This window comes from Lissotriton helveticus, chromosome 9, assembly GCF_964261635.1.
Source record: "Lissotriton helveticus chromosome 9, aLisHel1.1, whole genome shotgun sequence".
Lineage (NCBI taxonomy): Eukaryota > Metazoa > Chordata > Amphibia > Caudata > Salamandridae > Lissotriton > Lissotriton helveticus.
This window is the reverse complement of record NC_136070.1, coordinates 949757007-949771254: the sequence shown is the minus strand read 5'-3', so window position 1 is coordinate 949771254 and position 14248 is coordinate 949757007. Positions and strand designations below refer to the sequence as shown.

Sequence of the window (14248 nt, the reverse complement as noted above, 5' to 3'; positions counted from 1 at the left end):
AGTTTCCAGAGATCCTGTGCCAAAAGTCGACTTGTCCTGCAGCCAGCGACCTCCACAACACCTGGGAGGATTAACTGCCTTCAACAAAAAAAAAACAGATCTTCTGAGAACAGCAGCTCTGTTCCAAAGAAACTCCAAAAACAGACTGAGCCTGCTGAGGGCAAAGAAACTTGACACCTGGAACCACCACTGCACCAGTCGCCTACGGCCTGAGTCCAAGTGGCCCACTGTTCCCAGCGAAAGAATGTTACAAGTTGAACTGCTGTTTTGTATGGAGAAAAGTTAACCAAACTGCAAACCTTAAAAAGTCTTCCTAACCTTGCATTGCGAGATCTCCGGTGTGGTATCTAGGCATACCACGTAGGCATACCACCCGAGTAGTCAATGCAATCTAAAAGTAATCCAAAAGCAATTACTGTGTAATTTAAAGTGCTTTTTGGACCAGTACGAACCTGTAATAATTGCAAATCAATTCCCAATTGCACTTCTTGAAATGTTCTATGATTGAAAGTATATTTTACCTACCTGTACCAAGACCTGCTTGGTTCTAGAAAATAAAACATAAGTATATCTTTTTTATACTTACCTAATTGGCCTGGAATCAGCCTCTGAGTGTGTTCCATTAGTCTTGAGTAAATGAATACAATAAATGTTTAACACACCCTCTGGATAAGCCTGACTGCTCGCCAACATTACCACAAAGGGAGCTGCTAGTGCTTACCTAATTTAGCCTCTGTTATACCTCTGTGGACTCCCTGGACTCTGTGCACACTATATCTTACTTTGGTATAGTATATACAGAGCCAGCTTCCTACAATAGGCTCATGTAATTCACACATTGAGCCAGCAATGTGTTGGTATACACATTGCAGGGAATTCATTGGCAGATAAAGCAGCCAAAGTGTCTGTTCAGGCTGTATATGTGGCAGCGATTACTCGTTCACATTCAAGGATAGATGATGACATTATGGCTGTGCTCATTGCCTCCGCTAGTGGCAAGCCCTTACCTAAAGAATATTCAACTAGGAACGCCCATCTATTGAGCCCTCAAAATGCTCCCTTTGCCTGCATTCTTGGGGTGGGTGATTTAGTGATGCACAACCGAGACTGCAGATTGGCGCCTGCACATGCAGGTGTGGCAGCTATATTTTCGTTATTATATAAAATTATACTGGTGGCAGAGTTTTTAATCAGCAGACCAGAAAGTTTGTACTTTGTTGTGACCTTTGTCAAAAAATTAAAGGTTCCACTGTTGTTCACCCACCGCAGGTACCGATATTAGTTTCAAATAAGCCATTACAATGGGTCTATTTAGATCACTGTAGACCACTCCAAATGGATGGTGCCTTCAAACAGATTTTAGTGGCTGTTGATTCTTGTTCTCAATTTCTATGGGTGTGACCACAGCAATCGGCTGATGCACAAACTAATATTAAAGATACCAAAGTCTTTATTGGTACATATGCAGTGGCAGCCTTCCACTCAGACCAGGGCCCAGCTTTCGCCTCCAAGGCGTCCCAGGATACTATGGGCACCCTGGGAATTGCTGTGCATTATTCTGCCCCCTATCATCCGAGGGGAAATTAGATAGTGGAACGGAAGAATTGTGATTTAAAGCAGTTCTTAATAACTAGAGTATTAGGTTCAGGTCATAGTTGTATCCATCACCTGTATGGTATGCAGAGAACTTTAAATAATCTGTCTAGATGAAGAATGTTGGGTGATCGCACTCCATATGAAGTTTTATTTGGGGTTCCAATGTTTTTTCAGCAACCTCATTACTGACTTTATCACTCCCACCGCCCTCAGGTCCAAGAATTTACTTTCTCCTCCCCTGTGACATCAACCTCCATCTGGACGACACCACTGACCCAAACACCACCAACCTGCTAGACAGCCTCCTAATGTCCGTCTCACGCGGCTTAGTACAGCTCCCCACATACAGCAGGCCATAAACTGGACCCCATCATCTATACCAGCAACAGACCACTCCATCATTCATTTCAACATCCCCCCAACCAACCTCACCGACAGCGGCACCTTCCACCCAGGGCAGCAACTGGGAAAACATCAACTAACAAGCATCGATCAACACACTTAACCTACACATTCCACTCTCTCAGATGACACCGACAAACGCCCAGTGCCTCAACAAATGGCTCACCACCTGCGCCAACAGCCTTGCTCTCCTCAAGGCCAATAAACCCAGAAGAATCCAAAGACGTACTAACTGGTACACAGACACCCTCAGGAACGCCAAGAGACATTACAAACATCTGGAAAGGAAGTGGTGATCCTCTCAGAAGCCCGCAGACAGAACACCTACAAGAACTCTCTCAGATCCTGCCATCATGATCTGAAAGAGGTCAAGGAATGGGCCCTGTCCGAAAAAATCAAAGCCAGCAAAAACAACCCAAAAGAACTCTTTATGATCCTCAAAGATTTCACCCACCCCACATCCACGTCAAACTCCATCGCCCCATCGCAGGACCTCTGCAATCAACTCTAAAACATCTTCCATGACAAAATCTTCAGCATCTACAAGAATCTTTATCCTCCACTTTTTCCCACGAAGCTTCCTCGGTCACCGGCCCTCAGCACAGAAGCCTCAACACTCTCCAGCTGGACCTCGATGACCACCGAAGAAACTGCAGCAATTATGGCTTTCACCCACCTCTGGTATCCCCACTGATCCTTGCCAGTACTGCCATTTCAACCAAAGCGGCAACACAATAAGCTCCGTTCTACAAGCCATTATAAACACATCAATCGCCACTGCCACATTCCCGGACGCCTGGAAACACGTGTTACCCCTCTACTCAAGAAACCATCTGCAGACCCAAAAGTGCTCAGCAAATATTGTCCATCTCACTTGTTCACTTCCCTGAAACAATCATGGAAAAAGCAATCAACAACCACCTCTACAGCTACACTGAACAACACAAACTTCTTGACAACTCACAATCACGATTTCACAGCAACCATAACACAGAGACAGCCATCATCGCAGTAAAGGACGACATTCACACTATAATGGACGACGTCACTCTGCAGCCCTAATTCTTCTCGACCTCTCTGGCGCTTTCGATATAGTCCCCACCACACACACGTCACCAGACTGCCCGACGCAGGAATTCAAGGGCCAGCACTCCAATGGATGTGCTCCTTCCTGACCAGTAGAATGCAACAGTTCAGGCTGCAGCCATTCACCTCCGAACCCAAAGACACCCTCTGCGGAGCCCCACATGGGTCATCCCTCAGCCCCACCCTCTTCAACATTTACCTGGCGCCCCTTGCGAAGATCCCTCGCTTCCATGCACTCCGCATCATCTTGTATGCCGATGACACGCAACTCATCCTGTACCCCTCAGAAGATCCGAAAACCACCAAAAACAACTTCAAAAGCTGCAAGACAGAAGTCACCACATGGATGCGCACCACATTCCTGAAACTCAACACAGAGAAAAAGGAAGTCCTGATTTTCTGACCCAACAGTCTTGGTTTCCACCCAGAAAAATCTTCAATCATCATTACTCATGCAAAACTACAACTAGGAAATGTATTTGTACTTCTTATTCTAAAGGAAAGATCACACAGATTCAGCATCTTCTGAAGTAGCCACAGGCAAAAAACTGTGTCATGAATTGTTTCCTACATTGACAAAAGGACATTAGTAGCACCAAATCACCTATTGCATAGAGCTGTATAGGAACTTGTCAGAAGTAGCATATTGGCTGCAAACATAAATGTGTCTCCAAGATTTATGGCTTTATGAATTCCATCAATTGCAAATCTTTTATGATTTTACAGCCTATCTTTCTAAAATAAGTTTAGTGCAGACATGCTTACTAGATGCCGTGTCACACAAGTGCAAGGCTCCCCATGAAAGGGAAATCCAGCATGGTAGGGGTAGGGGGAATTGAAAATAAAAGTCTGTGCACCGGGGAGAGAGAACAAGAAGTGCCAATTGATTTGTTACTAGGAGTTTCTTCTTTGATGGACTCTTGAGAGTTTTTTTCAGACGCATAAACTTCCTACTACATTAAGCATTATTCTAATGTCAGCACATGCTACCTTCAAATACAGAGGCCGGCAGGAGCACCCTAAGCAAAAATTGTAAGTTGATATTGGAAGTTTGTCTGTGTCGCCTGTGTAATAAGTCCATCTACTCTCACAAGGAAAAGTGTTTCATCTTAGTGTAGGTGACATAAGATGGACCCACTTACATCTGTGATTCCTCACAATTTATATTCTTCTGTTTCTTTGGGTTTATTTTAGACATGGCTATGGCCAAATGGCAGCCATCTCCTGAGCAGTCCAGTTTATTAGGATTCCAGCAACACTAACATTAGTGGATCCAATCTTCCAGGTCAAATATAGTTTTACAGAAACATTTGAGTAAAATTCACAATTTAGTGTAAGCTTTAATCTGTGTTTTGATCATATCAATATTACAATATAAGTTCCGGGGCCCAAAGTTTTGCGCAAAAGCCCCTGCCCAGCACTAGTTAATGTCAGGGGGTGTCGAATACCAAGGGGAAGTCGTCTTGATCCCGCCTCATGCCTCTTTCATACACCACCAGACACTTCCTGCCTTTCATCTCACTCTTGCGGGTTATTTTTCATCCCCACTTTCTTGGTCACTGTTTTTCAATCTTTCCCTTCCTCCTTTCTCCATTTTGTTTTTTCCTTTCTCGTTCTCTAGGTCAGTCTGATGAGAAGAAAAATAAGTGCCAGTCCCCAAATCGAGTGCCACTGGCTCAAATTAAGCCTGGTTGTACTGTCTCTGAGCTGATATGTTTCACCCTTTAGGGCATGTGGTGTCTAGGACTTTCTTCAGTCTGTGAACCGTGTGTGGCATGCATTGTAGAAATAATACAATATAAAAATAGAAAATACTTAATTATTATTATTATTATTCTGAGTTTTGTATAGCGCCTGGTTACCAATAGGCATCCCAGCGCTTACCAGAACATAACACTACTAAAAAGATGCAAAGATTAAACGGAAAACAGAAAAGTTTTTAAAAGCTTACGGAAGCGAAGAAGACTAGCCTCCGAGCGCAGATGTAAGGGCAATGAGTTCCACAGGGAAGCCACATTTATTGAGAACCTTCTGCCACCAGTTCTTGCCTTTTTCACCCTGCCAACCTGAAGGAGATGTTGGTGGTCAGAGCGAAGTGAACGAGAGGCCTTGTAGGGCTGGACCATCTCATCCAGGATGGGTGGACCGACTCCGTGCAGAACTTTGTGGGCAATGCAGAGTGACTTGAATTTCACCCTGTCCCTCACAGGGAGCCAGTGCAATGCCCTCAACGCTGGACGGGCAGATTGACGCCTAGGGAGACCCGTCAAAAGCCTAGCAGCCGCGTTCTGCACATGCTGCAGTCTGTTCAGGGTAGATTCGGGTGCGCCCAGGAATAGCGCATTGCTGAAATCCAGCCGCGAGATGATAAGTCCCTGGATGAGGAGCCTTCGAGTGGCCACTGGGAGCAAGGGCAAGATCTTCTGGGCTGAGCGGAGCAGGCCAAAGCACACGCCAGCAGTCTTTTTGGCGTGGGTTTTAAACGATAGGTCCTGCTCCAGCCATACCCCCAAGCTCTTGATCTCCTGCTTGGGGGGAGGCATCGGACCCAGACAGTCTGGCCAGCTGCTGGGGGACAAAGATGGAGAAGAGTTCCCCAGCAGCATCAGTTCCGTCTTGGAGCCATTTAACTTTAGGGCTGAGCTGCACATCCACGTATAGATCTTTTGAAGACATGAGTGCAGCCGGTCGGGATGGTGCGCCGACTGGGAAAGGCCAACCACCAGCTGAGTATCATCAGCATAACTGATGATTTTAATACCCAGCGGCCGAACCACACTCTCCAGGGGGGCCATGTAAACGTTGAATAAAGTAGGGCTCAATGAAGAGCCCTGTGGCACACCGCACTGGAGAGGGGTTGACGATGATTTTTCCTGGCCTTCCCACACCTCAAATGTACGACCTTCCAAGAAGGAAGCGAACCATTTGAGGGCCAGACCCGTGACCCCCACCCCCGACAGCCGTTGGAGAAGCACCAGATGGTCCACGGTATCAAAAGCAGCGCTGAGGTCCAGGAGGATCACTGCCACTGATCCCCCCGAATCCAGCATGCTCCTCGCATTCTCCACGACCGCCAGTAGGGCGGTGTCAGTCCCCTGACCGGGGCGAAAACCCGTTTGGGAATCGCTCAGGAGGGAATTGGCTTCCAAGAAGTTCGAAAGGCGGCTGTTCACCAGCTTCTCCGCCACCTTACTGATACCCGGCAGCAAGGAGATTGGCCGAAAGTTGGCGAGTTCGGCGGGGTCGAGGTTAGGCTTTTTCAAAAGAGCCTTAACCACCGCCCCTTTCCAACTAGGGGGAACTACCCCATGGGCGAGAGACAGGTTTATCAAATCCGTCACAGGGCCGACGATGGTAGATGACACCTGTTTAAGATATTTAATAGGTGCTGGGTCTTTCGGGGAGCCACTCTTCATGGACCTCAGAACTGCCAAGACTTCCTCCTTAGTAACCGGACCAAGGGAGGCCAGCTCCACCGCTTGCAACTTAAGTTGAGAGCTGGAGTTGTCCTCCAAAGAGGAAACCTCACCTAGCCGGGGAAGGGAGACTAATATATTGTCGATTTTACTTTTAAAGAACGAGGCCAGTTCTGTGCATTTTTTGCGGGGGTCCTCGTGGAAAACCAGAGGATCAGGGACACTAAGTAACTCCTTAATGACCCTGAATGACTCTTTAGAAGAGTTGGCCGCAGAGCCAATGCGCTCTTCAAAGAATCCTGATTTTGCCACCCGAATAGCGGATTTATACCTGCTCAGCGCCACGCGATATTCTTTACGACACGCCTCACTCCAGTCTCTCCTCCAGGACCGCTCCAGTCTCTTGCAGCCTTTCCTCAAGGTTCTTAATTCTGAATAATACCAAGGTGCAGAACCCACTCTCTTCCCCCTCATAAGTTGTTTCTTTTTGGGTAGAAGAGTGTCCAAAGAGTCCACAAGCCAGGTATGGAAATTCGCATCAGCGACAATCGGGTTATCACCCTGAGGGGGCTGCGTGGCCTCCAAATGTGCCGCCCAGATGTCAACTGGGAGCCTCGACCAGGCTCTCTCTAGGGTGTGAACTCGTGGGACCACCACAGCTCGGCTGTTGAATTGCCATGACGCGGAGACCAAAAAGTGGTCTGTCCAAGGTAGGGCAAGAGCCGGCGAAGGAGTAAGATGGTCCAGGTTGGAGAGAAAAGGATCCAGCAAATGGCCTTTCTCATGGGTCGCGCCCGAGTTGGCCAAATTGATTCCGAAAGATTTAAGATCATCAAGCAGATCGATTCCTGCAACATTAGTGGGGTCCTCGAGATGGATATTAAAATCCCCGAGAACCACAAAGTTGGCAGTTGAGGAGGCAAGAAGTGTAGTGATTTCCAGAAGAGAGTTAGGGAAGCTACCCAAGGGTCCGGGAGGGCGATAGATCAGCAGGCCTACCAAAGATACTGTAGGTGACAGCCGAAGGGAGAACTGTAAGCTCTCACAGTCCGTCACCCCTCCATTCTGAATCTTACACGCAAGCGTGTCTCTGTAGAGAACTGCAATTCCTCCTCCCCTCCCTTTAGGTCTATCAAGATGGAGTATGTGAAAGCCTGGGGGGAGTGCTCTGACCATGTCCGGGCCAGAGCTGGGGGAGAGCCAGGTCTCAGTGAGAAACAGCACGTCGAGCTTGTGATCTAAAATGAGTGAATTAATTTCAATGGCGTGGCTCGGTAAAGACCGGCAGTTTAGTAAAGCCATGAAAAGGACAGATTTCACGGCCACTGAATTGTGACCGGAAGAACAAGCTCTACACGGTAAAAATGGAATGGTCCCCATCTGAGCATAGCTACAACTAATAGGGTGGGGCGAACGTAGGGCGATAAGGGCATCTCTCCCATATTGGAGCCTGGTGGTAAAAGGTGTTACAGAGTCGGGCATGGTGGCAGGCCCTAGGCCCGTCTGGGCCCGGACGGGCACAGACGGGCTGAACTCTGGCGTAACTCCGGCGTCATTACGGCGTCCCCGCTGCGCGTGGCCGCTGCGCGTCAGCATGGCTGCCTAAATAGACAGCGAGCAAGATCAACAAAGGACTACTACCACACTGCTCTTCCTCCCCAAAGATGGCCGCCTCGAGACAGGGCGAAGGACCCGCAAAGCGCGGTGAATTTGCCTATTAGAGTGCAAGTAGAGGGTGACAAAGGTGGGGGTATGTGGGCCAGGCTTTAAGAACAAGGTAAAAGTGCCTAAAACAAGTTTTTAAATTAAATACAACAACGGGAAGTTAAAAGCAGCAGAGCTGCCACCACACACACACTACCACAATAGCGCCACACGCTGGAGAGAACGCGCTGCCAAACTTGCCTGCCTAAATAGACAGCGAGCAAGATCAACAAAGGACTACTACCACACTGCTCTTCCTCCCCAAAGATGGCCGCCTCGAGACAGGGCGAAGGACCCAAAAAGCGCGGTGAATTTGCCTATTAGAGTGCAAGTAGAGGGTGACAAAGGTGGGGGTATGTGGGCCAGGCTTTAAGAACAAGGTAAAAGTGCCTAAAACAAGTTTTTAAATTAAATACAAAAACGGGAAGTTAAAAGCAGCAGAGCTGCCACCACACACACACTACCACAATAGCGCCACACGCTGGAGAGAACGCGCTGCCAAACTTGCCTGCCTAAATAGACAGCGAGCAAGATCAACAAAGGACTACTACCACACTGCTCTTCCTCCCCAAAGATGGCCGCCTCGAGACAGGGCGAAGGACCCGCAAAGCGCGGTGAATTTGCCTATTAGAGTGCAAGTAGAGGGTGACAAAGGTGGGGGTATGTGGGCCAGGCTTTAAGAACAAGGTAAAAGTGCCTAAAACAAGTTTTTAAATTAAATACAACAACGGGAAGTTAAAAGCAGCAGAGCTGCCACCACACACACACTACCACAATAGCGCCACACGCTGGAGAGAACGCGCTGCCAAACTTGCCTGCCTAAATAGACAGCGAGCAAGATCAACAAAGGACTACTACCACACTGCTCTTCCTCCCCAAAGATGGCCGCCTCGAGACAGGGCGAAGGACCCGCAAAGCGCGGTGAATTTGCCTATTAGAGTGCAAGTAGAGGGTGACAAAGGTGGGGGTATGTGGGCCAGGCTTTAAGAACAAGGTAAAAGTGCCTAAAACAAGTTTTTAAATTAAATACAAAAACGGGAAGTTAAAAGCAGCAGAGCTGCCACCACACACACACTACCACAATAGCGCCACACGCTGGAGAGAACGCGCTGCCAAACTTGCCTGCCTAAATAGACAGCGAGCAAGATCAACAAAGGACTACTACCACACTGCTCTTCCTCCCCAAAGATGGCCGCCTCGAGACAGGGCGAAGGACCCGCAAAGCGCGGTGAATTTGCCTATTAGAGTGCAAGTAGAGGGTGACAAAGGTGGGGGTATGTGGGCCAGGCTTTAAGAACAAGGTAAAAGTGCCTAAAACAAGTTTTTAAATTAAATACAAAAACGGGAAGTTAAAAGCAGCAGAGCTGCCACCACACACACACTACCACAATAGCGCCACACGCTGGAGGTGTGAAGTGTATAAAGTGCTGAGACGTCGCACGATTGTGACTATGGTGATTACAGCATGAAATATATTTATGGTGAGTGGAGTTTTCGCTTGTGCTAGACTATATACACTATGTTGTAAAGCGCGGCTACTCAACCGTGAGGATCTCAAGGTACTGAAGGGGCTGCTGATCCATCTGGGTGTGGAGGTTCAGTCGAAGAGCCAGGTCTTCAGGTCCTTCCTGAACTGGGTCAGCGACGTGGATTGCCTGAGGTGGAGGGGTAGGGCGTTCCAGGTCTTACCGGCGAGGTAGGCAAAGGTACTTCCTCCGGTTCTGGTCTTGTGGATCCTTGGGACGGAGGACAGTGCGAGTTGGACAGTTGTCTGGCAGGTGTGTGGAAATCGAGGCAGTGGTTCAGATATTCTTGCCCTGCGTCATGGAGGGCCTTGTAGGCATGCGTGAGGAGCTTGAAGGTGATTCTCTTGTTGATAGGAATCCAATGAAGTTGTCGGAGGTGTTGTCTCATGTGGCTGCGGCGAGGTATGTCGAGGACCAGTCTGGCGGCTGCATTCTGGATGTTCTGTAGTTTCCTGAGCTGTTTCTGGGTGACGCTGGTGTAGAGTGCATTGCCGTACTCAAGTATACTGGTGATGAGTGCGTGGGTGACATTCTGGATTCTGTGGGAAGCCATCTGAATGTCTTTCGAAGCAGGCAGAGCGTGTGGAAACAGACTGAACTTGTACAGTCATGGTTGCGTGATTCAGCAGGTTCATCTGTAATGCTAGATATAGGTCTGGTTACACTAAAGATTCACAAAACAGGTAGACTGCCACCAACACTGTACTTGATGCACCCAGAGCTGGGACAGAAGTCTAATGCCTATTTTGAGGGAAAGCTCTGTGTACCCCACCAGTTCCCAGAAAGATTTTGGACCTCACATGACCATGCAAGGGAAATTACTGTCCCATTACATGATTCAGCACAATCATTTCCTATGAATATGCTCAGAGAAAAGGGCTTTATTTAAAAATACAAACCATGATCATGTGCTACTTTTTATTATGATTCGTGGTGGGTCTTATTCTTGGTACAATGTATGGGCGATCCAGGAAGTTAGTACCTGGGAAATGACTAATGCACTGCTGCACAGAGTGTTATAACTAATACCTGTATTTATGGAATTTTGTTGCCATCAATCAAGACTAAAACCACTACCTCTGGTTACTAGCCATAATTACGGAAGCTGCTTAGAATTACATATTTCTTGTTATTGCGTCAGTGACCTCTATTCAGTTTTTAGAAGAAAGTCAGTATTCCATCAGTGGTGAGAGAAGCATAAAAAGTGTAAAGATACATTTAACTTTACAAAATAAAATAAAACACACTTGTGATAATCCCACCTCTGTTTCTGCATTCCAGGTTTTCAATTTGCTGATGACATTTCTGTATTAAATAGTGCCACAAATATGTGGATCATCAGGTGAAGAGCAGAATAGCCAATGCAGGGAAAGTGAGACCAGCTCAGACTTCTGAGCAGCTGACCATAAGAGCAGACCTCTGGATGTGCCATTATTAGGGCAGACTTGTATACAGAGTATTATGTAGGAAGTTCTCAAGCACATTTAGAAAATTAAATCAATTAAAAAAATCACACACATTTCTTCACAAAACACTATATCCGTAATATGTCGTATGAGCCTTTTCATAAACAGTGCTCGAGGGAAGGTACGTATCGATCTAAATTGTTAGAAAGGCTGGGAAACATTTAGCAGTATAATGGTTTTCAATAAGTGAAGAACTATTTTTAGTACAAAATCCTTAAATGCACTGTATAGTTAGTGCTGTTCATTTATAGCCTATTGGTTGTGCTTTCTTATAATGTTTTCGCTGAGTTTTTTGAGAATAGGTATGTGCTCCGATTGATATGATATAATGAAATTGTTACTAGTCATTGGTAAAGTCTTGAGTTAGTGTTGCTGTTGACTGTTTATATAAATGTTCTCCTTAATGCTTGAACTTTTTCTTGTTTAGCAGCATGACCTGAACAAACGCTTCAATTTCTCTGAGCATGGTGTCACATAGGTATGACACAAAAAGTGACATAGGCAGGCCTCTGTAGAGGTCACCACAGTGGCAAACTTTCCAACTGATCAGTATACGTATGGCCTAAGAGAAGGTCACCATTGGGATGAACTATCAACGGGATGGCATGGTGGACCAACTAACAGGCCAGAAGCAAGCCTACTGACATGTGGTCATCAAGACAGATGTAAATCACTACGGGGCAGGCTCGCAATTGGGTCACCATAGTAGGTGGACAACATTTGTCAATGTAGAAAACTGTTTAAATGAGAGACTGTGAAAACTCAAACACATGCTACAACTATTGAAGCAAATACATTAAACCCCAAACAAAAATGTGAAAGGATAACTAAAGTAACAGAAGAAATCTGTCTGCATACTTCACGACTGTGCCATAATTGTAATCCATCTATGTTAAGTAGAGGGTGCAGGTTTAAGTATAGTGTTTTCCAGCTGGGTTCAGTCAGCCAACTAAGGAAACGTGTTGACCCCAAAAAGGGAGGCAGTGTCCAACACTCGCACACAAGCAAGTAGTCATGGGTCATAACATCATACATTTGTAATATTTTGCATGGGAATTGACAATACCCTAGGCATCCTTTAAAAGGAGAGAATAGAGCTGCAATTTGTGCTGGATACTTTCACAGTCTTGAACAGTTGTCACATAATTTATTGCCAACTTACCACCAACACATTCCCCACAAATCCAGGGCCTGAAAGTAACCTCTCCGGATGCTTCAGCCTTAGCGACTGCAAGTACATGCACATCCCAGTCAAGAAGTCCTTGGGCTGCCCAATGTCCATCCAGAATCCTAGAGGAAAAAGAGCTGGAATTAACTATATGTTCAGGCAGCACTGGGCTATTAGATACTTCTTCACTTCCTTCCACCATGATCATCACTATTCCCAGTGGCAATGTCTCATTTGTTGGCATTTAGCGTCAGACCTCCTCAGCACCATGACACTTCAAGCCTAACTTACAGCATCACCCGGCATCACTGGTCACTGATTAAGGCATAACCATTTTGCTGCCTAGCAACATCATGCATTTCTGGAAAGAAGATAACCTGAGTAACCTAGAGAGGGGGATCCACTGTCATTGATAACACACTTATGGACTAAACATGAAGACTCACAATGAGCAAAATATTCTTGTGAAAACACTAATTCCTTCACATGTGAAATTCTACTGAAAAGTGACCTAATCGCAAATGTCATGTTACCCTGCATTCATAAGGAGAATTCTAAACACTAGTTGCCAGCATCACAGCACCAGTTGGATTCTTGCTAAAGATTCTAGGAGAACTGAGAGGGTTGTGTATTTTAACATCCCTTTTGCAACCTGGGTTATTTGATTAAATGCCTCACTGATATAAAGAATGCCTTACATTTATTGGCCAACCTAAAACCCAAACTAGAAAAAATATTGGAATTCAGAAGCAGGAGGAGAAGGATTAGCAGGAAGCCCTGATGTACCCAAAGAGGGAGCCATCAAGGAAGGCTTTAGATTATGCAAATTAAAGTTTTACATAGGATCTACTACTCCAGTACACAACTGAAATCATTTCTTTTGGGGTATACATCTTCCCACAGATTCTTCAACTTATGAATAATACTTTCAAACTTCAAACTGGTCCGGAAAAGCATTTTACCCAGCAATCGGTCTCCAGGACTCCCAGGTAGCACTATGCACCTTCAGCAGATACTCATGATATGACACACCAGAGTATGTTAGGAGCCAAGTAGCATACTGCCATGAATTCCTGTTATGCCTGGTCAGATAGATGGAATTCTGAGCTCTCCATCCCACTGAAACAGTTACTCCGTACGCCAACAGAAACTGTGTAAAAGGTCTCCTAACGTTTCAGGGTTTAAATCATAAGATGTCCATAAAGGTCTCTCATGACATCTGCATGCTGTTTCTGGGATTGAAACTCAATACCGCAGCCTCCTGTGCTTCCAAGCATCCGAAGGTCAACTGGAGCAGGAGGTCAAGCTTTTTTGTCCAAGGTTAGCAGGAAGATGCCAAAGTGCTTGAACTCAACCCTAGGTAAGCCTGCTGCCAGGGAAAAATCTTTGAAAGATCTTCCATTAAGGAGCAGAAAGCGCCATGAGAAAGAGAAATAATCTTCTTTCTTGAGGAAATAGTCCAGCTCCCAGGAATGTTTAGAGTCTTGATGCTATTCCAAGGCAGGCCTCTTCCTTATCATTAGCTAAGATTGAAATGCTCAAAAAGCAGGTGAAGGCCTTCCACCTGCTGAACTGGATCTCTTTAAGAAAGCGCCACTCTGGGCGCCCAAGAAGTCGTCGATGCCTGCCAAGGCACTGTCGCCTGATCCTTCAAGCTGACTATGCCACCACCTTTAAAGCCATATATACCAGAGTAAACTGTTAGTGTGACAAAAAAGAAAGTCAAGGTGAACTTAAACAAAGTACCCAAGGGAGAGCACTTTCCTGGACTCAGAGGTTCGTACAGATGGAGGAATTGTTTGGCTCATAGTGATATCCATGCAACAGAGATGATAATTCAAAGGTTCATAACCTCTTACCCCACTACAACATTGATGCTGGTTT

The 14248-nt window shown here is 46.2% G+C and overlaps 1 protein-coding gene across 1 annotated transcript in view; it reads right to left on the bottom strand.

The window, feature by feature from the left end:
* Positions 1 to 14248, bottom strand: part of GMPPB (GDP-mannose pyrophosphorylase B) — a 185588-nt gene that overhangs the window by 62058 nt on the left and 109282 nt on the right. Inside the window, exon 8 of the mRNA XM_078661210.1 lies at positions 12359 to 12486. Coding sequence (XP_078517336.1) covers positions 12359 to 12486 — 128 coding nt within the window. The remainder of the gene's footprint in view (positions 1 to 12358; positions 12487 to 14248) is intronic.